The 24,154-nt window shown below is 56.4% G+C and overlaps 2 protein-coding genes across 8 annotated transcripts in view; both read right to left on the bottom strand.

The window, feature by feature from the left end:
- The window catches only part of Akna (AT-hook transcription factor), a 45,810-nt gene extending 44,982 nt beyond the window's left edge, over window positions 1-828 (bottom strand). The window contains exon 1 of one of the 2 annotated variants that reach the window (XM_013117127.3): window positions 790-828. The gene's annotated coding sequence lies outside the window, so the exon portion shown is untranslated. The remainder of the gene's footprint in view (window positions 1-789) is intronic. The other variant, XM_021230130.2, reaches the window with a different exon arrangement.
- A 3,518-nt stretch (window positions 829-4,346) lies between these two features.
- Window positions 4,347-24,154, bottom strand: part of Whrn (whirlin) — an 82,155-nt gene continuing 62,347 nt past the window's right edge. For 2 of the 6 annotated variants that reach the window (XM_040757341.1, XM_005075131.4), the window contains exons 5-13: window positions 23,365-23,401; window positions 22,211-22,423; window positions 21,377-21,586; window positions 18,677-18,709; window positions 8,983-9,054; window positions 7,663-8,197; window positions 5,891-6,072; window positions 5,391-5,513; window positions 4,347-5,096 (exon numbers count right to left, since the gene is read on the bottom strand). In XM_040757341.1, coding sequence (XP_040613275.1) covers window positions 4,914-5,096; window positions 5,391-5,513; window positions 5,891-6,072; window positions 7,663-8,197; window positions 8,983-9,054; window positions 18,677-18,709; window positions 21,377-21,586; window positions 22,211-22,423; window positions 23,365-23,401 — 1,588 coding nt within the window. In that variant the 3' untranslated portion in view covers window positions 4,347-4,913. The remainder of the gene's footprint in view (window positions 5,097-5,390; window positions 5,514-5,890; window positions 6,073-7,662; window positions 8,198-8,982; window positions 9,055-18,676; window positions 18,710-21,376; window positions 21,587-22,210; window positions 22,424-23,364; window positions 23,402-24,154) is intronic. The other 4 variants (XM_040757343.1, XM_040757344.1, XM_040757342.1 and 1 more) reach the window with 3 other exon arrangements.

Below are 24,154 nucleotides of genomic sequence, written 5' to 3'. Positions count from 1 at the left end.
AAAGGGGCGTCAGAGATCTCGTCCAAGATTTCACTGCAAGTAGGCTCTGGCTCTGCCTCCCACCACAGGGCAGAGGCCCGCTTCGCGCCTCCCTGCTGTGCGCCCTTGGGTAAGCCGCGCCACCTCTCTGTGCCACAGTCGCCTCCTGACCCCATTCTGACAGCTCCTCCCGGTTCCTCCCACTGTGGAGACAGCCCACCCCACTCTGCCCCTCATCCCTGCCCAACAAAACAAAGAGGGAAAAAACAACTTGCGTTAGGCATCCAGGGAAAGAGCGAGGCTCCAAGGCTGCCTGGCCGGCGGAGTTGTTGCCTGGCGACCCAGTCTCACACAAATCTCAGCACAGCAGCGCCCCACCTCCCTGGTCACCACGCAACAGGGCTACGCCTCCTGCCCAAACATCGCCTGCAGCCCCGCCACGGACCACTCCCGGTCCCCGAGACCCCCGCCCGCCCGGTGGGCGAGGTGCCTGGGCTGGGGGACCGAAGCCCACGCCCCCACTATGCGGAGGTGGAGACTGAGGCCGAGGGGGCCGGAGCAGGGCATCCCGCTGTCCGGACGTCCCCGGGGTGCGGCTGGGTCCGCGCGATCTCACGCCCAGGACTCCCGGAGCCACGATCCGTGCCCTCGCGAGCGCGTGGGGCTCCCACGTGGAGATCCGAAGCTGCGCGGGGCCCGTGGGACCCAGCCCGGCAGCGATGTCTGCTCCCGTCCCCATCTTCCCGAAGGGGAAACTGAGTCCCCTAAGGCCTAGCGCCTGGTCCACCCGCTCTCCCCTCTGGGTCTCACCTGCAGCGGCGCCCGCGCGCCCTGGTTTCCCGGAGTTGAGCGGCAGACAAAGGCCTCCAATCCGCGCGCGAGGCGGGGCGCGGCTGCTTTGCATAATGCCCGAGACGGCAAGGGGCGGGCCCTGGGGCGGGGCTTCTGCGAGATTCCCCAATCGTAGGGAGACTGAAGGCGTGGCCCCGCCCCCGACTTTGGCGGTCTGTGGAACAGGTTCCCAGGCTAAAAGGGCTGAAATCTCAGATCTGCTGGGCTGCATCTCCCTCCCGAAGCAAAGCTGCCCTGGCGCAGAAGGGGAAACTGAGGACTGGAGGGGACGGTGTCAGTGTGAGGTCTACGGAGACACCGTGAGGAAGGAGTCGCCAAGTTTGAGCACGGAGACCTGCCGCTTCATGACTGGAGCAATATATGGTGCGCTCATTGTGTGGTGTTAGGCTCCTGTGGGGCAGACGGGGTGACTGCCGCTCTTCTGGCCTCGAGGCCAGAAAGATGGAGCTGGAAATGTAAGCCACAGAGGGACGAAGTAGAAATGATGTCTTCCACCAAAGCCACCTCGAACAGTGGCGATGTGTAGTGTCAGCCTGGTCTGGGCCCTGCTCCAGTTCTGTCTGTTAACTTGCCAATGCAGAATAGCAAAACTTCAGATTCAACGCTGCCACTTCTGGGGGTGCAGAAGGGTGCAGACAGACACACGGCTTCAGCCCCTCCAAGACATTCATCTAACAACAGCCACGCTGCCCCGTGTCTCAGCCAGATGTGCCTCCCCCTGCAGAAGGCTGCTCCCCATTGCTGCCAGACGCTCTCCACACAGCCAACAGCAGCAGCCGCAGCACTGGCTGGCTTCAGCCACCAGAGCACTACTTGGGTGTCCTGGGAAGAAGCCTCCAGATTGTGTCAGCACTGTGCCTAGGAAGGTGAGCTTGGCTGTAGTAGAGTAAGCCAGTAAGAATGGTTCCTGCATCAGGATCCTGCCTTGGCAACCCTTGATGGACTGTAACCTGTGAGATCAAACAAACCCTCTCCCCCACTGAGCTGTTTTTGGTCGTGGTGCTTATCACAGTGACAGAAATGTAAACAAAAACGTGAGCTACACCCCTGGAGCAGAAGGAACCTGGAGACTTGGTGATGTCTGCCCTAACCTGTCAGGGTCCCCAGCAGGGATGAGCCCCTAGAAGACTCTCCAGCTATCCACCACAAGAAAAGGTGTCAGGAAACAGACACACATAGCCGGGGTGGACATCTGACCCCTCCACCCCCACCACACTGAATCCCTCCCAAGACTGGCGTGGACGTCTATCCTGGGGCTCAGGCTGCTGAGGGACTGAACTTGAGCTTCCTAAGTTCACTGCCAAGGAACTTGGAGGTTTACATTACACTGGAAACCGGGCCTGACTGCAGGGGAAAGACTGAGGCAGCGGGATTAAAAGTTCAAGACCAGCCCGGGCTATAAAGAGACTGTCTCAAAGTAAAAAAGTCTACAGAACTGGGGGTGGAGCTCAACCGTGATGTTGCCTCGCCCAGAGTTCAGTCTCCTGCACTGCAAAAGTGAGTGAATGCAGTTCGCTTGGAATTCAGAATGTAAAAATCCACTACGAATACATCATGGACCCCTCAGCAAAGCCAGGCTCGGGAATTCTGGAAGCAACAGCACTAGGAACTCATTTTTGAGCAGACCTGGGACTGTGAAGCCGTCCTCAAGAGGCTGAACCAAGTAGGGTAAATTAGGGCCAGGATAACGCATCTGCCCTTAAGGTCAAACAGTGACTAGCCTAGAGTCTCCCAGCCAGCCACCTAACAGCCTGGAAGCCGTGCATTCAGAACAAACCACAGGGCCTGGGCTGGAGGAGGCAGTGCACTCTTCTGTTATGGTCTCACAGAATCCGATGGGCAGGGCCTCCCGGGGCCCATGGCTGTCACCATGTGGCTACCGAATTTGTCACCATTTATTGTGCATTTCTGGGCTCCAGGTGTGGGGATCTGATCACTGTTGGGATGGCTATTACTGAATCTACCCTGGGCATCTTACAGACAGAGAACCTGGGCACAAGTCACCCGCCACACTTCCTTGGGAATTGAACCGAAGTCTGACGACAGGAGCCCTGAGCCTGGCAAATCTGTCTGTAGTCGGGCAGGGGTTAGTCCCTCATACTGGTGACAGGGAAAGGAAGGAGCAGTCATGACCCTGGGAGGGGCTGAAGCCTTGAGTGGATTGGGTGGGTACCGGCTGCCTCGGGAGAGCCATGGCCTGGGTTTCTGGTGATCTGCCTGGGTTTGAAAGAAAAGGATGGCCACTGAAACCTCATTCTAAATCATTGCTAGAGATTTAGAACCTGGGGCCTTGCAATACAAACGTTTTACCACTGAAATTCACTCCCAGACCAAGAGCAGGATCTGTGCAAGGCCATGGGACAGACGGCCCCTGCCTATCTCAGACAGAGCTCTGGACCTTCTGGCAAAGGGCTTGCCACACCTACCCATCCAGAATAATGACAGGGGGGAATGGCTCTTGGGCTGGTCCTCTGGAAACAGGCTAAGCCAAGTTTTCCACCTTCCCTTGCCTCCCCTCTGTCTGCTTCTAATCACCACTGCCTTTGGATGCTAGCGCAGATGGGCGCTGTCAGGACGGAGGGCAGGAGGAGTCCACTAGCTTGGCTGTGGGCCTTGTCCACATAGACAGGCAGGTGTGTCCAGCTCTGGTCCTGAGTGGAAACAGCTCAAACAGCTCCCAGGCTCTCTGCAGCACCTCCAGGGTGCTGTAAGTTAAGACTGAAGGTGCCTTCTGGGAGGTAGAAGGTGTCCTCTGGGAGGTATCCTGTGCAGTGGCCCTCCCCTCTTTGTCCTTCCTTAATGAGTCATTTGCCTGTAAATCTGGGTTCCAGAGTTGGCTTCCTGGATTGTGCCTGTCTAGCTTGTGTGCATGTATGTACTCACATGTGCTCAAGCATGTTTATGTGGGTGCAGGTGTGTGCTTGTGCACATTCTCAGGTGGCCAGCCCATACGAGCTGTGTCCGAGTCATTCCTTGTTACGGCACAGTCTCTCACTGACCAGAGGCCTGCTGAAGGGGCAAGGCTGGTCAGTGGCCCCCAGGCCCGCCCTGTTTTTGCCTCCCCAGTGCTTTGGATTACAAGTGTAATGTAATGTGTAAATGTAATGTCTCTGGCTTTTTATATTGATTCTGGGGATTGAACTCGGGTCTTTGTGATTGTGTGACGATTTCGTTACTGACAAAGCCATTTTCCCAGCCCCAGGGTGTATTTTTAAACATTCTGCCCATAGCATATTCTATCCAGGAGCATACCTGTGTGCCTTAATTTTAAAATGTTAACTTCACATCACTTAAGTGAATTTTACCCTCACGGCTTCAGTAAACTCCTCCAACAGGCAGGTGAGCCCAAGCTGTCTGTGCTCCACCCCCATCTCTGCCCAACAGAGCAGCTGGTGTTCAGGATTCAGCTGCTATTGTGTGACTCTCTGGGTGTCCCACCTGCCCACCCCGCCCATCTCCCACAATGAGCAATCTAAGCCCCTGCCCACAGGCAGACAGCATAGCACACTGGCCGCTAACCTTGTTCAGATTTCTTTATTGAAAAATTAAAGTCATAAGCTCTGTATATAAATACACTGACATTGCTGGTCGCCTTCAAGGCCTCTGGGATAGGCTGCGGGTGCAGAGGGAATCTGGAGCCTGGGGTCCCCTGAAGCGCAGGAAGGGAAATAAATAAATATAAATAAATAAATGCGTAGGGACACTGAGCTAGGAGGAAGGGGGCGTGACTGATGTGGGCAGGTGTGCTGGAGGCTCCTTTGTGGCACTGAAGGTCCCCCTGGCAGGAAGCAGTCTGTGAATCCTTCTGGGAGCTCACGGCCAAAGACCGAGGCATCTGGGGGCAGCAGCACCCCCATCTGGCCCAGAGAAATGCGCTCTGCCTTCCTTCCTTTTGCTAACACCGTGTTTTGGAGCTTCTACTGTGTGTCTGGCACACAGATTCTGACCTGACCTCCCGCTTGCCTTGTCTGGTTCTCTTTCTCTCCTGTCTGGGCCAGGGGACCAGGCGGAGTGTATGTGTCAGGGTGCAATGGGGAGTCTGCCTGTGACCCTGTCCTCTAGTCCTGACTTTGGCTCCCTCCCTAGAGCATCACGTTGAACTCAGTGACCAGGAAGTCGATGTAGTCTCTCTCCTTGGTCTTGAAGGCCTCTGCGATGATCCGGGCAGCCTCTCTGTGCTCCTTACCCCGAAGCGTCAGCCCATTCACTTCCAGAATCACCTGGCCCACCTTGAGCTGCCCACAGTTATGGGCAGAGCCTCCTCTCTGCACAGGGAGACACAAGCAGGGGTCATGTGGGTACCTGGTTTTGACCACCCGCTAAGACCACCCACTAGGATAGCAGCTAGAGTCCACAGTCCTGGCAAAGCTGGGCTCTGCAGAGCAAGCCGAGGCAACTTTGCAGGTCCTGGGCCAGGATGGAGTGGGAGTAGGCGGACATGTCCCTGCTCGCCTGTCCAGCAGCCCAGCACTTCAAGGAGCTTGCTATTCACTGGGTCTGTCTTCAGGTTCTGTGTCATCACTGAGAAAGAGCTCTTTTAGACAGGGAGACTCACACACCTGAATTGTGACAATCCTGGGCAGAGGCTGGCGTGTGTTGGCACCACCCTCAATGGCGATGCCCAGTGTGGCTGCGCTTTTCCTCACACGGACTAGAGTGGATGTTGGCTCCCGGAGGCCAGGCTGCAGGTGGGAGAAAGGTGTTCTTGATGCTTCTCAGCGGAAGACAGTTGGAGCCTCAGATATGACAGAGACCAAGCTAAACCATCTGGTGTCCTTGGCTCTTTAATGATGCCCACGGCCCAGGGTGCCTGGGGTAGCAGAGACTCGAGTCCCAGGCCTGACCTCAGAGACTACCTGAGCTACCTTGCCACGCTAGAGAATAGAGCAGCTGCCAGCCCCTGCCACCCAGGATCAGGGCAAAGAGGGCTGCAGTTCCCAGCACAGCGACCCTTCTGGATCACTCCAGCAACGCCTCCTAGGGCCCACAGGCTAAGCGTCTCCTGACTCCCAGGACCTTCCATCCTCCTCCAGAATCCTGTGTGCTCTCTCCCACTCACGGGTTTGTTGGCACCCTCCGTGGTCCTCTCCATCCGGGGCGGCTCCTTGCCACTCTTGCTCTTACTGGATGCTGTCTGTCTGCCTCGGCCCGAGGTGCTGGCCTCTGTCTCCCCGGCATCCACACCACTGTCCTCACTTAGAGTCTGCCCACTGTCTGAGAGCTGAGAGAGTGTGGAGGCTGCTGGGGACAGACAAGGGAACAAAAGCAGTCATGGAGGACAGCGTGGGGAGGCGACGGAGCCGGGGGCTGGATGCAGAGATAAAGGGAAGGATGAAGGGTTACAGGGGCTGGAAGGCAGCCGGTGTGGATCCCGGGCTGGGTCCCGGTGTGGGTCCCGGGCTGGGTCCCGGTGTGGGTCCCGGTGTGGATCCCGGGCTGGGTCCCGGTGAGGGTCCCGGGCTGGGTCCCGGTGTGGGTCCCGGTGTGGGTCCCGGGCTGGGTCCCGGTGTGGGTCCCGGGCTGGGTCCCGGTGTGGGTCCCGGGCTGGGTCCCGGTGTGGGTCCCGGTGTGGGTCCCGGTGAGGGTCCCGGTGTGGGTCCTGGTGTGGGTCCCGGGCTGGGTCCCGGTGTGGGTCCCGGTGTGGATCCCGGTGTGGGTCCCGGTGTGGGTCCCGGTGTGGGTCCCGAGCTGGGTCCCGGTGTGGGTCCCGGTGTGGATCCCGGTGTGGGTCCCGGTGTGGATCCCGGGCTGGGTCCCGGTGTGGATCCCGGTGTGGATCCCGGGCTGGGTCCCGGTGTGGGTCCCAGTGTGGATCCTGGTGTGGGCCCCGATGTGGGTCCCGGGCTAGGTCCCGGCGTGTTGGGTCTGAAGGCCTCAGGGCTGCTGTGCAAGCCCGGGTGAGTGATGCATTCTCTCAGTGCTCCTGCCCTCGTTCTAACCCTAGGCTGATGCCCACATCACGAAGTAGAGGGCAGCTCACTTTCATAGCCTGGCTCTGCCGCTGCCCACTGTGTCTCGGGCTCCACTTGGGAAATGGAGACTGGCACAGGGCCGGTGGCAGGACTCCATGAGTTAAATACAAGCAAGGTTCCTAGTCATTCCTGGCCCCACCATCCCCTGCCTGGTACATCTACATCTACAGAGGCATGCCTGCTCCTCTCACACCTGCCAGCTGTTCCTCAGGGCAGGGACACAGTATTCACCCTCTGTGCTTGTGGCCCCAAGTCCCCTGACCCTGTCTGCCCTTTCTTAGGCTCCCCATGGGGCATCATACATCCCTTCGGCCACAAGATGGCAGCAGATCCTAGCTAACTGCGGCGCCGCCAGGGCTTCCTCCGCACCCTCGCTGGGCAACTCTTAGAAAAACAGGGGGCCCGCGCTGCACCATCCAGAGGCCCAGTGACTGGGACTGTCATACCGCTGGACCCAGCACCTGCTTCCTGCTAGACTGAGTGGTCAGGGGCAACAGAGGCCAGCCCCGCCCTCCAGCACAGTCTTCTACAGGAGGCTGTGAGACGGAAGGAAAAGAAGTACAGGGGCAGGAAACCCCCAGGCGAACGGGTCAGTGACCTGGCAGTACCATCTGTGTCTACTCCCTACCAGCAGGGGAAGGTGCCACTCATTCAGAGTCGCTGTGCGGCAAATGACGGCCCAGCAGCAGGGTGGGCTCAAACCCAAATCATGGCTTCAGGCCATCTTCATTCATGCTGACCTTGAGCCAGACCTCCCTCAGGCTGGCAGACCCGTTGGCAGCACCTGGCCCTGCCTGTCACAAAAGGAAAAGGGTCCCTGGGGACTGAGTCCCCTCCCTGTGTCACAGAGCATACTCACTGCGCGTCTGGGGCAGGGCCCGCACTTCGTTCACATCGGGCTCGCTGTCGGGACGGTGCACCTCCACCAGGACAAAGTGCTGGTTTGCCCCCACGGGGTCAGGGTGGTCAGAGGGCGATGGCGGCGGAAGGCAGGCCCCAGGCCCTGGGGTCTCTGCAGGAGGGCTCTTCAGATGTGGTGGGGACTGGACCCGAGGGAAGGGGCCGATGGGGTGCTGGTTAACCAGGGCCAGGTGGGTGTCCAGCGGCTTCCTAGACCTGGGGTTGGCATGGGAGATGGAGGCGTAAATGGGGGAGGAGGGCGAATCCTGTGCTGAGGGGGGCCCTGCGGTGGGTGCGGTGCCCAGCGGTGGGCTTCGATTCCGTGGGGCTGAGAAGACAATTCCCGAGTGGGCAGCAGAAGACAGAGACGCAGGATCCTCCCTTCCTGACTTCCACGTCTGGCCAAGCCGATGGTCCTGATCTTGAGCCAGCGGTGGTGGGGGAGGAGGTGGCTTGATGCCAGACAGATCTTCTGAGGGGGATTTGACATCGTCCTGCCAAAAGACCCAACAGGAGTAGAAGTCAGAGCCCATGGTGGCCAGAGCAGGACAGCCAGCAGTGCTGGACCCAGCAAGGATTCAGTCCCTGCGCCTCCGCTCTGGGCCACACTCCGTTGAATAATGCATCGCTCAGTGGAAAACTGCTCCCTACATCTCGGCAGCTGAGGAGCGCCAGGATCTTGGCAGGTGTCTCTGGGGACCCACTGGTTCCTTTGGGAATTGAAGTTCTTGGCACCAGCAGGGCTCATCACGAGTGATAAGACTTAATTAGAGGCAGGAGGAAGAGGACGGTAACACAAAACACGCATTTCCATTGCGGGAATGATCTTGACCAGTAGGGGCTGCAGGACTGTGTGGCCTCCCTGTGTTGAGCAGACATCTGAGATGCAGTGTGCCTGGTGGGCAGGAGAAATGGACCATGGCCACCAGTTCCTTTCCCCTAGGTCTGTGTCCACGCTTGGAAAGTTCTGACAGCCATGTAGGCACCATCTCAATGCTCTGATTAAATCACTTGACTTACTCTGGCTCCAGCTATGAGTAAGATAGCATTTTCATCTCCATGTTACACATGGGGAAATACAGGCACAGAGAGAGCGCTAAGACACCAAGGCCACACAGGCAACAGAGAGGCGGGACTAGACCCAGGCACTGGGCTGGGGTGGTGGGCTCTCTGCAGGGACTCTGTCCTCCCAGCCACCCTGTGTCCTCTTTCTGCGGCTATCCCCAGAACAGCCCAGGAATCCACGAGCAAAGCCGGGAGTGTACAAAGCAGACCTTACCACTGACACATCCGGGAGGGTGTTAGCGCCGCCTTGGGTGGTCTCACCGGTTCCCTCCAGGTCTAGCGTATTCTGGAAACGGACAAGAGACAAGCGGAGTAGGCACGAGCTGAGAGGAGAGTCCATCCGTTTCTATGACCGTGTGAGACCCTCCAACGGCTGTGGTTACCCTGACAGACCCCACTCTGGATATTTCCCTTATCCACTCAAAGCAACAGTGACTTTTCAGTTAGTCACCTTGAGGTAAAATTTTCTTTATGATTACTTCTGAGACAAGATGTCATATAGCTCATGCTGGCCTCGTTTTAAACTTGCTGTGTAACCTAGGATGAGCCGATCCGTCCCAAGTGCTAGGGTTATAGGCATGTCCCAGCACAGTGTAGACGACGTCTTCCCATACAACTAAAAAGCACTCCTATCAACTGATCTGCATTCCAAGCCATGGAGTCAATTCTTCTTGTGACTTCCTGATCATTCACAGACCTTCCTTGAACTACCTGGACATGCCGGGGATGTCTTAAGTGTTATGCTCAACAGATTTAGCAGTCCCACATCTAGAGGCAGACAGAACGCTGGGGGGGCCACACAACAGGCCAATAGCAAAAGACATGTACTGCTCCATGTCTCCAAGCCCAAACACGTAACTGTGCAAGTGGGTGGAACATCACAAAATAGCCATCTCTCCCTCCCTGCCTCCACAGTGCCTGTGCGTGCGTGGATACGGGTGTGGGTGTGGCATGAACATGGTCTGAAGAGGAATCACATCTCCTAGAGCTGGAGTTACAGGCAGTTGTGAGCCACCGAGTGTGGGAGCTGTGAACTCAACTCGGGTCCTCTGGAAGCGCTCTTAACCCCTGAGCCATGTCTCCACAGCCTCACTCCACCCCCAGCCCACACTCCCTTAAGTCACTTCACGATGCCAAAAGGCTTTCTCTGGGCCAGCAAGGTGAGCTCGTCTGAGCTGGGTTCTCGGGGTTGGGGTGGAGTGAGTCTGGGAGCCCATCCTCTCCTTCTGCCTCCCGACTATCAATGAGGCCGCACCCTGTCTTCACTTGGCTAGATTAGGGCATGCCTAGATAGCTGGTAGGAGTTATTTCTCTGCGCCTGTGGGGACATTTCTGGAAGAAATCAGTCACGAACGTCATCCCCCCCACGGTTGCAGCCTTGGTACCCACCACAGCCCCAGAGGAATATCACAGTGGAGGGTGACTTCAAGGGATGTCCACTTCCTCCTGCCTCCTAGTCTTTTTCCTTTTGCAATGTTAGGGTTGAACCCAGGTCCAGACCAGTACAGCCCAGAGCTGAGTCTCACCAAGCCCTTCACCTCCTCTCCAGGACTGATGCTTCTCGAGCTGAACTGGGTCAAGCAGCCTATAGACGGAAGTCCTGGGACTTCCTAGTCACCATGGTCTTCTGAGTGTTGCCCTCATGAGTAATTCTGTGGGTTGCTTCCATGGACAACGCTGGCTGATGCAGGCTCCTAGTCCTGGTTCAAGTCTCCAGTGAGCCATCAATGCTGAATGAATAGTCCTGGCAGCCTGAATTTGCGTGTATGCTGTCGGGGGGGGGCACATTTAGATCCCAGGGGGCATCCCATGGGTATCAGCATACTGTACGGGGGGGGGGGCAGAGACCAAGGAAGGCTTCCTGATGGGCCACAGATGGACACGGGTTTGCCTGTGAGCCATGTTTCAGACACTGAAAACTGTGTGCTTGAGAATCTTCTGCACCTCTTGGCCACACTTGGACTTGAGCCCGAGGGCAGTGGGTTGCCTCAGAGATGAGGTCAGGTTTGCTTTCCACGAAGCAGATTCCATTTGCTCATGCCCCTCCTGCCAAGTGGGAGCTCTGCAAGCAGTGTGGCTCGCTCTTCTCACCAGCCACTGTCTTGGCTGGGGCGTAGACGGTCCAGACCTGCTGGCTCCCAGGTCACCTCCGGCGTGGGGTCTACCTGAGCAGCCCACTCCTCCCCTTGTCCTTTTCCTTTCTCATCACTGCTCCCCGCCCAGCAGCCAGACAGTCCTTGGGAAAGAAATCAAGTAATGTGCATCCCCAGTGCAAGCAAAGCCCCGAGGCCTTGACAGGTCGCTTGGGAGGAAATCCCAGGCCCCAGACTGACTCTGGCCACGTGGCCTGCCCTGTCTCGCCACTTCCCCAGTGCAATGGCGTCACACCTGCCCCAGGGCCTGTCCACTAGCTGTCCTGCCACCTGTCCCATTCATGATTCACTTCTACCTTTCCTTCGGTTATCACGGCTTGAGGCCTCCCAGACCATCCCTGTCTCCACGGGCAGCACAGACAGCATCCACTATCTATCCTGACCTGGTCCACTTTTCCATACTCCAGCGCATGTGGCTGTATTATCTCTTCTTCCTACTGGGTATAAACGAGGGCAAGACTTAGGCCACTACAACTTCACTGTTCAGAACCATGGCTGCTGGGTCTAACAGGTAAATAATGGATGAGTCTATGTGAGTGAATGGATTGCTTGCTTTAGCTACTGGGGGCTGAGCATGCTGGGAATTGGGGGGTGCTGTGGTTTTTTTTTGGTAGGGGCCAGTAATGATGGCTGGACCAAGACGGAGGCGCAGTTGTACACAGAAGGCCCGAGGCAGAGCCTCCTGTGTATAGATGGCTTTCTCAGATGCTTCACACACTCTGGGCTGACAGGGACATGTGTTTGCAAAGGCCAGTGATGGAGCCAAAGATGGACAGGATGCTGGGTCCTCTTCGTAGGCCACCCCTGCAGTTTTCTTGAGCTCACACCCAGCTCTGCCTCTTGTGGCTGTGTGACAACAGGCAAGTCATAAGCCTCTCTGTGCCACACTGCAGAAGGGGCAGCCGCCCATGTTATGCAACTGGTCCACTAGCCCTGCATGCTCTTCCCACAGAGCCTTGCAAGCTGCCCCTACAAAGAAGGGCCTACAAAGTATACCGTGGCGCCTGAGGGTGAGCTCCTCAGAGGGAAAGGTCAGGGAGCTTTCCCATAATCCCTTGCCAGTTTCCGCCAGCATAGCGCTCCCTGGAAATACCCTGGTGGGTGGGCATCAGAGACCCCCTCCTAGCTGCGATGAGTGGCAAGGCCAGTTTGTCCATGCAGACTCTTCCCAGAATTCCACAGCCAAGCTCTGGCCTCAGTAGGAAATGCAGAATTCAGAAAATCCATGGTGTCTGTTCCAAGGACAAAAGAAGCCTCTGCCATAGGTACACAGGCCAGTGTCTCCTGTTGCGGGGGATGCTGGGGGAGTAAGGTGAGGCTCAGATGACTGTAATTGGGCAAACCTGCCCTGTTTTGGGGCACTGGGAACCCGGGGCGTCATTCAGCAAACACTGAGCATGATTTAGGAGGGGAGGTAGGGTGGTCTTGAGGGTCGTGAAAGGCCAGGTGAGGATTAGGCACCTAGCTCTTCTCCTTACCCTACTGTATGCACTTTCCTATGGCCATGGCTCTCCTCCATCATCTGTCATTATAGACCTAGAGGGATGCAACGACCATTGTCCTGGCTAATTTTATGTCAGTGACACAGACTAGAGTCGTCTGGGAGAAGGCACCTCAATTCCTCAATTGAGAAAATGCCTCCATATAACTGGGCTGTACGTAAGCCTGTAGGGCAGTTTCTTAAATTGTGATTGATGGGGGAGGGCCCAACCCCTTGTGGGTGGTGCTGTGCCTGGGCTGGTAGTCCTGGGTTCCATCAGAAAGCAGGCTGAGCAAAGCAGTAAGCAGCTCTCCTCCATGGCCTCTGCATCAGCTCCTGCATGCAGGTTCCCACCCTGTTTGAGTTCCTGTTCTGATGGACTACGATGTGGGAGCATAGGCTACATAAACCTCCCCTCCCCAGCTTGCTATTGGTCATGGCGCTGCATCACAGCAATGGTAACCCTCACTAGGACAGCCATTCTCTAGTAACTTGGGCATCTAAGCCAGGCCTGCGTCACACCACCCTGGAACTGGACAGAGCCCGGTGCTTCAGGCGGGAAGGGACGGAAGTGGAGCATGCAGCAGGCAGTGCTGCCAGGCTCCACCCGCCAGACCCCCACACCTGGAACCCCAGGTCCCCCAGTCATGTTCATTGTGTGTCTGAAACAGCTGCAGCCGCCTGGAGCAGATTTTGAGGTCTGAGGTCACAGTGCGTGTCTGCATGTCCTGGATACTGGGTCCTAGTCCCAGCTGCTTTCCTCAGCCCCAAGGGGCTGACACATGATGACTCCCTTTCTGTCCCACAGTTTGGTCTGAGGCTCAGAGTGTCCAGAGTCACCCATCAGCATGCAGTCCAGTGCTTCCCCCTCAGGCCTAGAGGTCGTTAAGTCTCTATCCTACCGTCCCCTTCTCCACCCTCCTCACGGCTACGGGGTTGCAGATCAGTCCCTCCCTTATACTTGAGCTGGTACAACAAGGGTCCAGGCTCTCACACATCTGGCTTGGAGCAATGCGGGAGGGAAAGGACAAGTGAAATGAATGGCCAGGAGCTATGCCTGGGCTGACTTCCTCCCAGGTACTGAGCACAAGCAATGCCAGCTTTGGATATCACCAAAGCCCAGGTGCTCAGAGCCACCTCAGCAAAACAATGCTCCTCCCCCACTCTGCCACCCTCCCCAAGCCACCCCAGGGTCTGCCTCCTGCTCCTTGCTTACATAAAGGAGCTGTTTTCAGCTCTTAGTTCTCCCAGCCTTGTTACCCCAATGTCAGCACACTCCCTCCCCCCATCACAAAGGCACCTAAGGTCTGAAACCGGGTGGCCCATTTCTCATTCTGTATATGGGAAAACTGAGTCACCGAAGTACAAAAGCTCCCAAAAGGCCACCAGTGTGTGTGTGTGTGTGTGTGTGTGTGTGTGTATGCAAGTGTGCACACGTAGCATTAGATTTCTGCATGACCGAAGGAGAAAAGGGAGGGGACCTTACAGGGAAAAGTATGAATGAGGGGAAGGCCAGACAGTTCGGTGATGGGAAAACCAGCACAAAGAAAAGCAGGGCGGCAGCATGACCAGGGCTTGTCACCCCAAGAAAAGTGGAGGATGGTGATATGACTTGGGGAGGCACAAGTCCTGGTATTGCTTGGGACACTGATTCCTTCGATCAAATTTGGGAGCTAGGGGTGATGGCGGCTCTGTGGAAACAGTCCTCATTCCATCACCCCCAGACCATGAGAGCAGAGAGCTCTCTAGGAAGGGCACATTCACCTCTCAGGGCAGGGCATGGTGGTGGAGAGTCATATTACAACCCAGCAGGGATGCTGCTGGCCAGACCATGCTCCTTCAGCTGACACCTGTTCCTGAGCCACCCTCCCTTGTTCTGGGAAAAGGATGCCACGCCATGGAAAGAAAGCATGACCCACACACTCCAGGCCAGGAGGAGCCCTTAGGACAAGTGTTGAAGGGGAAGCAGGGCTCTGGAAAGGGAACACAGGGACAGAGAGCCTGACTCAGAGCCTCCCTCCATCAGCAGGGAAGGCAGCCAGCATCGCCAGGATCTTTCCTGTCACTCAGAGGCCTCTCCCAGGCCCATGCTGTCCTCACAACCACAGTGGCTACTGACTCAGCGTCCCACCCCTTACCAGGAGAGAGCGAGCAGCACCACCACTCCTGTGCTCCCATGTTTGAGGGCTGCATATCATCACGCAAATCGGAAGCTTTGTCATCTGTCCTAAACTCCTAAACCTAACGCTGCTATCCTGAGAAGGGAGGCGGGGCTCCGTCAGCTTCCAAAGGGGCTCAGGTGGTGAAGAACTCTACAAGCGAGCACACTGCCCGGCTCCTCCATTCGTCAGCTAGAAGGCACTTTCTTGGGACAGCAGAGCTCAGCTATATTCAGAGAGAAGTTGAGCTACATTTGATGAAAACAGCTCCCAGCACCCCACGTCCTTACATGGGGAGGCAGGTGCTCCGTAAATGCTTGGATGTGACAGAATGCTCCAGAGAAGGAGGGAGCCATTCAGACAGGTTGAAAGCCCCCAGGGGTGGTGACGGGAAGGTTCTGAGGTGCTGGGGCATGTGTGAGATTGCCAGGATGAATGTTCTTTTCCATGGGGGGGGCACATACCCTGGGGCTATGGGGGGCAGCTTCCTGGCATGAAATGTCTCCCACAGCCTCATGAGGACTTGGTGGCCAGCTGAGGAGCTTTGGGAAGATGATGGGGTCCTGAGGGCTGTAACCCAATCAGTGGATTCATTCCGTCATGTACTCAAAATACTGTCACATAACTGGGACGTGGTGAAAGAGGAGGCAGGGTCTAGCTGGGGTTATGTCACTGGGAGTATGTCCTTGAAGCTACGTCTTGCCTAGCTTCTTCCTGTACTTCCTTCTCTGCCTCCTGTCTGCCCCTCCAGCATGTGAACAGATTCCCCTTTACATGTTCCGGCCACCAGGAGGCTCTGCGCACAGGCACGGGACTGAACAAGATTGGCTGAGCCTTCTAGAACCATGAGGCAAAGTAAGTCGCCTCCTAAGTTATGCCAGATAATTTGTCACAGCACAAAAGATCAAGCTAAGTCGGCATGGCACTTCAGCTCACCAGGGACCCACACGGTGCCCACCGCTTCCCTGGCCCTCTGCGCACACGGGTGGCTCTTGTCCCACATCCCATCACCCCCAACATCACTCTTCATGTGTCCCTCAGCCTAAGTCAAAGCTCCTAAACTGTCTTGCCTCATTTAGTGCTCCAAACTCCAGATCTTAGTTTGACCATTTCTCTGGGGTGTCCTGGTCGTCAGGCCTGGATCTGTCCTCTCATACACCCTCAGGCATTGAACCAGTAGATTGTTGACATTAGGCACCACAGATGGAACCCAGGGCCTGGCTCACGCTAGCAATACCTAGCTACAATCTCATTGGTTATATAGGTCCCTTTGTCAAAATCTTCCACTGGGCCTGTGAGCTCCAGGTGGACAGGGTGGATGGTAGGAGGGGCTTAACTCTATAAACGCTGCATTGCAAGGGCAGGCTGGACAAATGAGTGAGTGAATAAAGGGTTTCCTCCTGAACAAAGGAGCCTTTAGGTCCAACAGGTCAGTCCTGAGTCAAAGGAGGGAGCAGACCCTGTGCTGTCTTGTCTCATCTCTGAATGACAAGCAGATGTCACTCAGTCCAGAGTGGCCTGAGTCTCCCTCCTTCACTGCGTCCTGAAGAGGAGGGAGGCTCAGGCCACAGCGGGAGCTGATGGAGCAATGCTGGGAGCCTCTCCTGCCTCCCTGTGGTAAGGAAGAGGACAGTGTGGCCTCAAGGGTGGGGTACCACCCCAACATCCTTGCCCCACTGCAGACAAAGGGGAGGCGTCTGAGTCCAGGGAGAAAGCTCTGGGGTGACAATCAGATCTTGTCCAGTTGGTATGAGTGAACAAACAGCAGCTCTGACCTCTAATCGTTTTCTGTCCCATCCTTAGAGTAGTAACATGGTCAGCTTACATGCTCCCCGCACATGCCCACCCAGCTTCCCTGGGCAAACCAAGGATACCAGGTCTTTCCAACCCAACACAGAGAGGAAACAGGATCAGAAAGCTTATGCTACTGGCTCAAGACGACCCACCGAGAGTCTGGAGAGCCGCGCCCAGTTGGTAGGATTCACAGCCTGGGCAATGATGCATCGGCCCTGCTCACACTGAGGGGCACAAATGCCCGCCACCATGCTTCCTGCCACCATGACCATGGACTAGACCTCTGAACTCTAAGTCATCCCAGTGAAATGTTTTCCTTCATAAGAGTGCAGTGGTTATGGTGTCTCCTCACAGAAATAAAACCCTAGGCCAGCGCCTCTCAACAGAAAGTGTTTGGGGTCTGAAGAGCCATGGAGGATTGCCGTGGTCTCACAGAGGAGACTGAAGGGAGAGTGGCAAGGGGCTTCCCCACAGGCACATGGAACTGGGGGGCAATGCGGTGCTAGGATGCCTGGAAAGAGAAGCTCCAGGTGGGGAGGCACCCCTGCCCCTCACCCCAGGTGGGGAGGCGCCCCTGCCCCTCACCCCAGGTGGGGAGGCACCCCCTCATCCCTCACCCCAGGTGGGGAGGCACCCCTGCCCCTCACCCCAGGTGGGGAGGCACCCCTCATCCCTCACCCCAGGTGGGGAGGCACCCCTGCCCCTCACCCCAGGTGGGGAGGCACCCCTGCCCCTCATCCCAGGTGGGGAGGCACCCCTACCCCTCACCCCAGGTGGGGAGGCACCCCTGCCCCTCATCCCAGGTGGGGAGGCACCCCCTCATCCCTCATCCCAGGTGGGGAGGCACCCCCTCATCCCTCATCCCAGGTGGGGAGGCACCCCCTCATCCCTCATCCCAGGTGGGGAGGCACCCCCTCATCCCTCATCCCAGGTGGGGAGGCACCCCTGCCCCTCATCCCAGGTGGGGAGGCACCCTTGCCCCTCACCCCAGGTGGCCCGCATGTGCAGGGCCTGAGGCTGCTGTGCTCAGAAGAGCAGGCATCTGCCCATCATGGCATCTCTTAGCAGCTGACTCCATAGCGCCCTTGCTGTCTCCTGGGAATGCGTCTGTGTGTCCCTTGTCAACTCTCAATAATCAGAGATCCGGTTAACACTAGCCAGACTACATCCCCCGCCCCCAGGTCACTCTTATGCACACCCTATGCTGCACTCACCCTGCTCCAACCACAGGGCCTTTGCATACGCTGTTCCTGCTGTGAACTCCCCCACCCCCACATGTGGGTGTGGCTCTTATCACTTGTCCTCATCATTCCTGCTGGCCTCTGAATGCCGGCTGAAGAGAGCGTCTCTATTGTTTTCTGCTGTACCCCTGGGCTGCACACAGCACATGGCATGCACCCCATAAAGATTAACAGAAAGGAGGAGGAGGGAGGGAAAAGACAGATGTCCACAGACCAATGGACAGGCCGACTGCTAGGTGACGCCCAGCAAACAACTTTCGGGAGAGCCAGGGTAGAGGACAGGGTTCACAACACCACACAGAGGCAAGCAGGCCAGGGACCTGGTCCAGTAAGCTGTGTGACCTGGGGTAAGCTGCTCCCCCTCTCTGAGCCCCTCTGTAACAGGAGGGCCACATGTCTGAGAAATGCTGGTGCCAGGCCTTAGAGAACACCCCCACAAGTCCTCGCTGTTATTAACAATATTAACAGGAAAGCCTCCAGCATTCACATGGGCTGAGTTGTGTGCTAAACTCTAGGGACACCACAGTGACCTAACATACGGTCACTTCCCTCATCCACTGGTGACCACGTAGGGGTAACTGACCACACTTCTCCTGTTCTCAAAAGTACAAAGAGGTGAGAGTTGGAAGTCACCCCTCAAGGGTATCAGGGAGGCTTCCTGTACGATCTGCCGTCCTAGCTATGGGGACAGGCCCCAGGGAACAGGAAGGAGAACATTACAGACAGGCAGAGGCCATGACATACGAAGACTGGTCACATTCTCCCCTGCATGGCACGCAGTGATCACCCTCCTTTTGCGGATCCTATAACTAAACTCAGAGAGGCAGAGCTACTTCTGGAGGTCACACAGCCAGTGAAGGGCTAAGCCAGGGTTCCAACAGAGGTCTCGGGGTTTGCACAGAGGTCATTCTCCAGAGCCTGAGGCCACATGAGGAGGTGACCAGGAGACAGACTGAGCAGCAAGAGCACCAGGTCCCGAGATGAGACAAACATAGAGGTCAGGGGTGGCAGGAAGCCCTGAGCCCCCACCTCTGCCCTGCCTAAGGGACTCCCAGCCCCCCCCCCTGCAGCAGGACGGTACCTCCATCAGGTCTATAAGCCACAGCAGCCGCTCCTAGGGAGGGTGGATGAGCAAAAGGCAAAAAGAAAAATACATGAAATGAATGCCAGGGGTTCAAGAGGCTTCAGCACAGTCCCCGCCCCAACACACACACCTACTGAGGGGAAAGCAGGGTCCTCACAGGAAGCTGGAAGGCCCTGCTGCTCTGGGGAGCTATTCCTATCCTTCTTAGGGGTCTCCAGAGGTCAGCAACTTGGGGCAGGCTTGGTGCCAGCATTTCCATTCACAGATGGGAAAAGCAGGTCACACCTGCTGAGGACTGTGACCCAGCAGACAAGGCCCTCAGGACCAGCTACACACCTCGAACCCAGCTATAGATAGGGAGGGCAGCAGTCCTCAGCCCAGTGTCTTCCAGAGCCTTTGAGTACGTCAGGCCCAGCGAGCACATCTCTAAGGGGGTTGCCCAAGCAGGAGGGGCATCGGCACTGTGGCCGCATCCCACATTCCAGTACACGTACAGGCCCAAGATGGCTTTCTTTTTCTGTTCTCCCTATAAACTGGGGGCTTAGCCTAACACTTCCCCGACAAGGGAGGAAACAGGCATGGAGAGGTAAGGGGACTTCCCACGTGAGAGGCTCTCTTAGGCTCCACCCCAGGAGCTCCTCTCTGCCTGGGGAGTGTGTATGTCCTGTTCTGACATTCCTGGGCATCCTGATTGGTCACGGATTCTGCGTGGTCCCCATTTTAGGAACTATGCGAAGGGACTCTGGGGCACTCGCCCATCTGCCCCAAAGCTGCCTGTGTAGAGCCTCTCTTGATGTGCGATCTGCTGTGCCCAGGGTGTGCCCTGAGCACTGGGGCCTTGCTGTCAGCACTGGGGCCTCAGCTAACCCGAGGAAAGGCTTCTCGGGGATGGGAAGGTCTCTGCAGAGCCCCAACCAGGCACAATGGTCTCTTGGCTCCTTTTGTCCTGTAGCCTGCTGTGTTCTCAGGACCTGAGGTGGCTGCAGCCAGAGCTAGCAGGTCCTTACGCAGTTGATGCATGGGGAAACTGAGGCACAAGGAGACTGGGACGTAAATCCAGATTTCCTGACTCCTAGACCAGAAGACACTCTCACTGAGGCACTCTGGTCCTGACTATCCAAGAGCTGCAAACAGCCTGTACGCAATCCCCTGGGTTTTAGAGCTGTGCTTAGTGGCTCTCGGAGCTCCCTGTGGGCATCTTAAGGCCAAGGTCATAAGAATCAGACTCAGAGAAAAGTAAAGTGCTGACCAGGGCCCAAAGCCTGAGACGGCCTCATTGTGAGGTGCTTGAAGCCTGTGGCTGGAGCAAACTCAGCAGCACAGGTGCAGGGCCTCAGTCTTGCCCTGGAAATGGCCTGCCCTTCTGGAGACTTGAAACACAGTTGCTGGGCCCACGGCCCTGGAGGGCAGGATGGCAATCGCTGGAGTCACCTCAGGAAAGGACAAGGACCCTTGAATTGGAAAGAGATGGAGCTAAAGGTCTTCCAGACTCCAGCGCTCTAGTGTCAGGGAAGAGCCACGCGAGGAGCCAGAATCCACAGGAGTGAAGGCTGCTGCCTGTGCGGTCACCAGAGAGCCACCAGGTGGCTTGTCCTGCCTACAGGCCAGCCTGCCACTGAGCTTAGCAAGTTCTGGCTTCAGAGTCACCATAACTTCACTCCCTTTCCAAGGGTGACAATACCAGCTCTGGGCCTCCAGCCCACCCACCTAACTCTCCCTGCTGCAGGAACCTGGCTGTCCCCTAAGGTAAGAAACATGATGGGACAGACTTAGTAGATATCCTAGGGGAGGCCTTACCCTCTCTGAGGAGCAGATGGGAGGTGGTGGAGGGTGAGGGGAGTGGGAGGAGAGGAGGGAGGGGGAACTGGGATTGGAATGTAAAAAAAAAAGTAAATGAAAAAAAAGAAGAAAAAAGCAGCAAGGCCATTGTTGTTTGGTGTGGTAGGACAGTCTACTCTCAGCATTCAGGAGGCAGAGGCAGGCAGATCTCTGTGAGTTTAAGGCCAGCCTAGTTACATAGCAAGTTCCAGGCTAGCCAGGGCTGCATATATCTCAAGACAAAAGAAAAAAAAAATAGACCAAACAAAACCCACAGCAAACAAAACCCAAGGCACTTGCCCTTGAGAACCCTGGGAGCAGAATCACATTCCAGGATCAATTAGGTGCTCAATGGGAGCAGCTGAGTTGGCAGGAAAACCAAGGCAGGCTTGGGGCTCCACAGACAGCAGGTGGCCTCTTGTCAAACCCAGAGCCACAGCCCAAACCACCACGATCAGTACTGTGTCAGCGCTGACCCTGAGCTGAACGCCCCCCTTCCCCGTTTCATCTTCCTGTGATTGCACTTAGATTGTTTTGTCTAATTATTCCTTAAATTTTTATCTGTGTGTGTGTGCGCGTGCGTGTGTGTGTGTGTGTGTGTGTGTGTGTGTGTGTGTGTGTGTGTGTGTGTGTGTGTGTGTGTGTGTGTCCTGTACAGGGTATCAGGTGGTGTACATGAGAAACCTTTTCCTTAGGATCCCCAGACCAAGAGCTCCAGAAGACACATCTTTCTTATATTTCCACGGTTCCCACATCCAGCACCCAGTAGGTACCCTATGATAGCCAGGCTCTTACAGACGGGGAGTCCGAGGCTGGGTGAGGGGAGGTCTTAACTGCACCCCTGACCTTCTCACCAGGGATAGGGCAGGGGCAGCTCACCCTGGCCGAGCTGACAGTCGTGGAGGTGCCGTGGCTGCCCGTGGATGAGCCCGTGTCACTGTAGGATACCATGGAGTAGGTGTCTCCAGCACCAGGGCCTGGGGGCTGCCGCGCCTTCATAGACTCTATCTCCCGCCTCAGCACCAGGTGGTCAAAGCGTTCCAGGTCTTGGGGTGAGATGGCGCTCCTCACCTCAGACAGAAGAGAGAACTGCAGGGGAGGGTGTGACAAAGCGAATGCTCAGACACTCAGTGGAGAACACCAGCAGCAGCAGATGAGACTGGCACCTTTATTCTCCAGTGAGCTAGCTGCACGCAAGCCTGCTTTCCCTTCCCTAACCTTCTGTGGCTCTCCAGCGTTCTCAGGGGAGCATCTCAAACACCAGGCCTAGTGTCGCCTGGCTCCTTCTCTGTCACTCTTCCTTCTCAGCGCACACAGGTGACAAAGTCCCAGAACACACTACCATACCCATGCCACAAAGCGTTTGGCCATCCTTTCTACCCTGAGTGGCCTCTCAATCCTGTCTGCCTGCCAACAGTATTTCCTCTTGCCTGTCTGAATTTACACCCTCCCACTAGAAGGAGTTACTTCTTCCTTTCAGCAGCTTCTGACGCACAGACTTCTACCTAAGCAGGCTTCTCAAACTGGTTAGGCCCTCACCATCAACCTGGACCCTGTTTGTGAGGAATATTCTGTAATGATGGCCACTGAACTCTGTCCCTGTCCCCAGAAGACTGAGTTTGGAGGACGAGGCTGCCTCACTCCCGTGTCTACCCAGCGTTCAGCTGAGCTGAGGTCTTTGTTGACAGGGTGGGGGCAGAAGCCCCAGGTCACCTTGGCATGTGTGTTGAGCAATTCAAACAGTGCCATGACCAGGGCCTCCACAGAGACGGCACCACCACGGTACTGGTCCAGGTAGTACATCATGGTGGCACGCTCCTGCTCCGTCAGCAGGTGCCGGGCTTGGTCATCCAGAAGTGCACGTGTCTGATTCCCCAGGCTGCTCAGGGTCACCTGGGAGCCAGCCGGGCCCTTGTAAAATCCTGGCTGAAAGACAGAAAGACAGGGAAGTCTAGGCTGCTTGGCAGCAGAGGACCTGGGAGAGCCAGCAGAGGGACGCTGTGGCTTCTAGATGTCCTTTGATGATCTATTCCCCCCCCCCCCCAGGAACTCTCCACCAAGCCTGGGGCGATGGCACTGTGTGGCCATACTTGGCTCCTGTGTTTCCTTGTGCCTGTCCATTCACACACTACAGATGCTCTGGGCTTTGCTACCTCTCCTAGAAAGCTGCGATGGTAAGAGTCCCTGTATGTCTAAACTGTCATCCAGACCTATATCCCTAACTCATTCCAAATCACCAGCTGATACCACCCAGTCTCTCCTCAAGTTCCCTGGCCACACTGTCACCCTGCTAAGAGCATGTAAAATCCCCTTGGGAACACAAACTTCTTGTGGTGGCCTCTGCTGACACGGTGCTCACTTCCCCCACCTCACTCCATGGCCTCGAAGCCTGCGAGCACAGGTTAGCTTGCCTGTCGCTCTGCTCCTAAGCCCCACTCTCTTCTATTCCTCCGCTAAGGCATACCCTCGTCTGCCGCAGGGGCCTGGCTCCTGCTCTTGCCTTGCGTGGCTGGCGCCTCTCCCTCTGCTCAGTGTCATTTGATTTAGCGACTCATTTCGTACTCTCTCCTGATGCACTTTGCCTTGGTGGTTCCCAGAGTGTCTTCTCGTCAGATGTCTGTTTGAATGCTTGCACTGGCTTTATTTGACAGTCATCCACTGGCTGTGACCTCCCCATTCCCAACCCCAAGGGCAGGGACCCGGTGACTTCTGTTTACCGCCCTTATCTCTGGAGCCACCAAGCGTCAGGAGAGTTGGGCAGCCTGTCTGAAGCGCCCCACAGCGTGTGAGCCCCTGTGCACACTCTGCCTGGGGCAGAGGGGAGAAGAAGAAGACACTGACGGTGTCCCACAGATGAAGAGACCTACCTTGTTTGTGCCTTCTTCTGTGAGGTCCCCTGGAAACCTGTGGAGAGAAACAGTCCTTTCAGCACTTGTTAGCACGTGGACGGGGCGCACAGGGAGAAGGCTGAGCGGGAGAGTCAGGCTTTGTGTGTGGCGCGGCGGCACACGCCTATGATCTCAGCACGTGGGAGGATCTGAACATGAAGACTAGCCTGAGCTACAGGGCAAGTTCCAAGGCAGTCTAGGGCATGCGACCCTATCTCAAAAAAGTTCTTCCCATCCCCAAACAGAGTAGAGTGTGAGAAGCCACACCCTCATGCACCATGGTCACTGCTTAGACGCTGCTGAGCTACAGGTGGCTTTTAACCCTCCCCATCAACAATGTGTTCAGGGTTGCCCCGTCGTGCCTTTCTGCCCTGACAGAGTTCTCGGTTGACATGGGAGCGACGGGGAGCTGGGGAGTCGGGAATCACGGGTATGTGAGCATGAAAGGCAGGTGGTCCAGGTTAACCGTCTCACCCCCTCGGAGGGTGGAGAACCAGGACTGGAAGACCCTAGGGGCAACGCCCAGGCACACCTCAGCTCTAGCTCATGTGTTTTATGAGAAAATGTAGGCTCATGCTGCGAGAGTTTGGAATTTTAAGAAATAGCCAGAAACCCAGTTTTTAAACAGGAAATGCAATTTTAAAAATACGTTGGGAATTAACTTTTTAAAAACCATGTAACAGCATGCAGGAGAAAGGAAGTGAATAAGGGAGAGAGGTAAGACCCTGTTGGGGGTGTCTGATTAGGAGCCACCAGTCACCAGGTGGGT

Source organism: Mesocricetus auratus, unplaced genomic scaffold, assembly GCF_017639785.1.
Source record: "Mesocricetus auratus isolate SY011 unplaced genomic scaffold, BCM_Maur_2.0 Super-Scaffold_100014, whole genome shotgun sequence".
NCBI lineage: Eukaryota > Metazoa > Chordata > Mammalia > Rodentia > Cricetidae > Mesocricetus > Mesocricetus auratus.
Note: the sequence above shows the minus strand (reverse complement) of the source record. Positions and strands in the feature narration are given on the sequence as shown.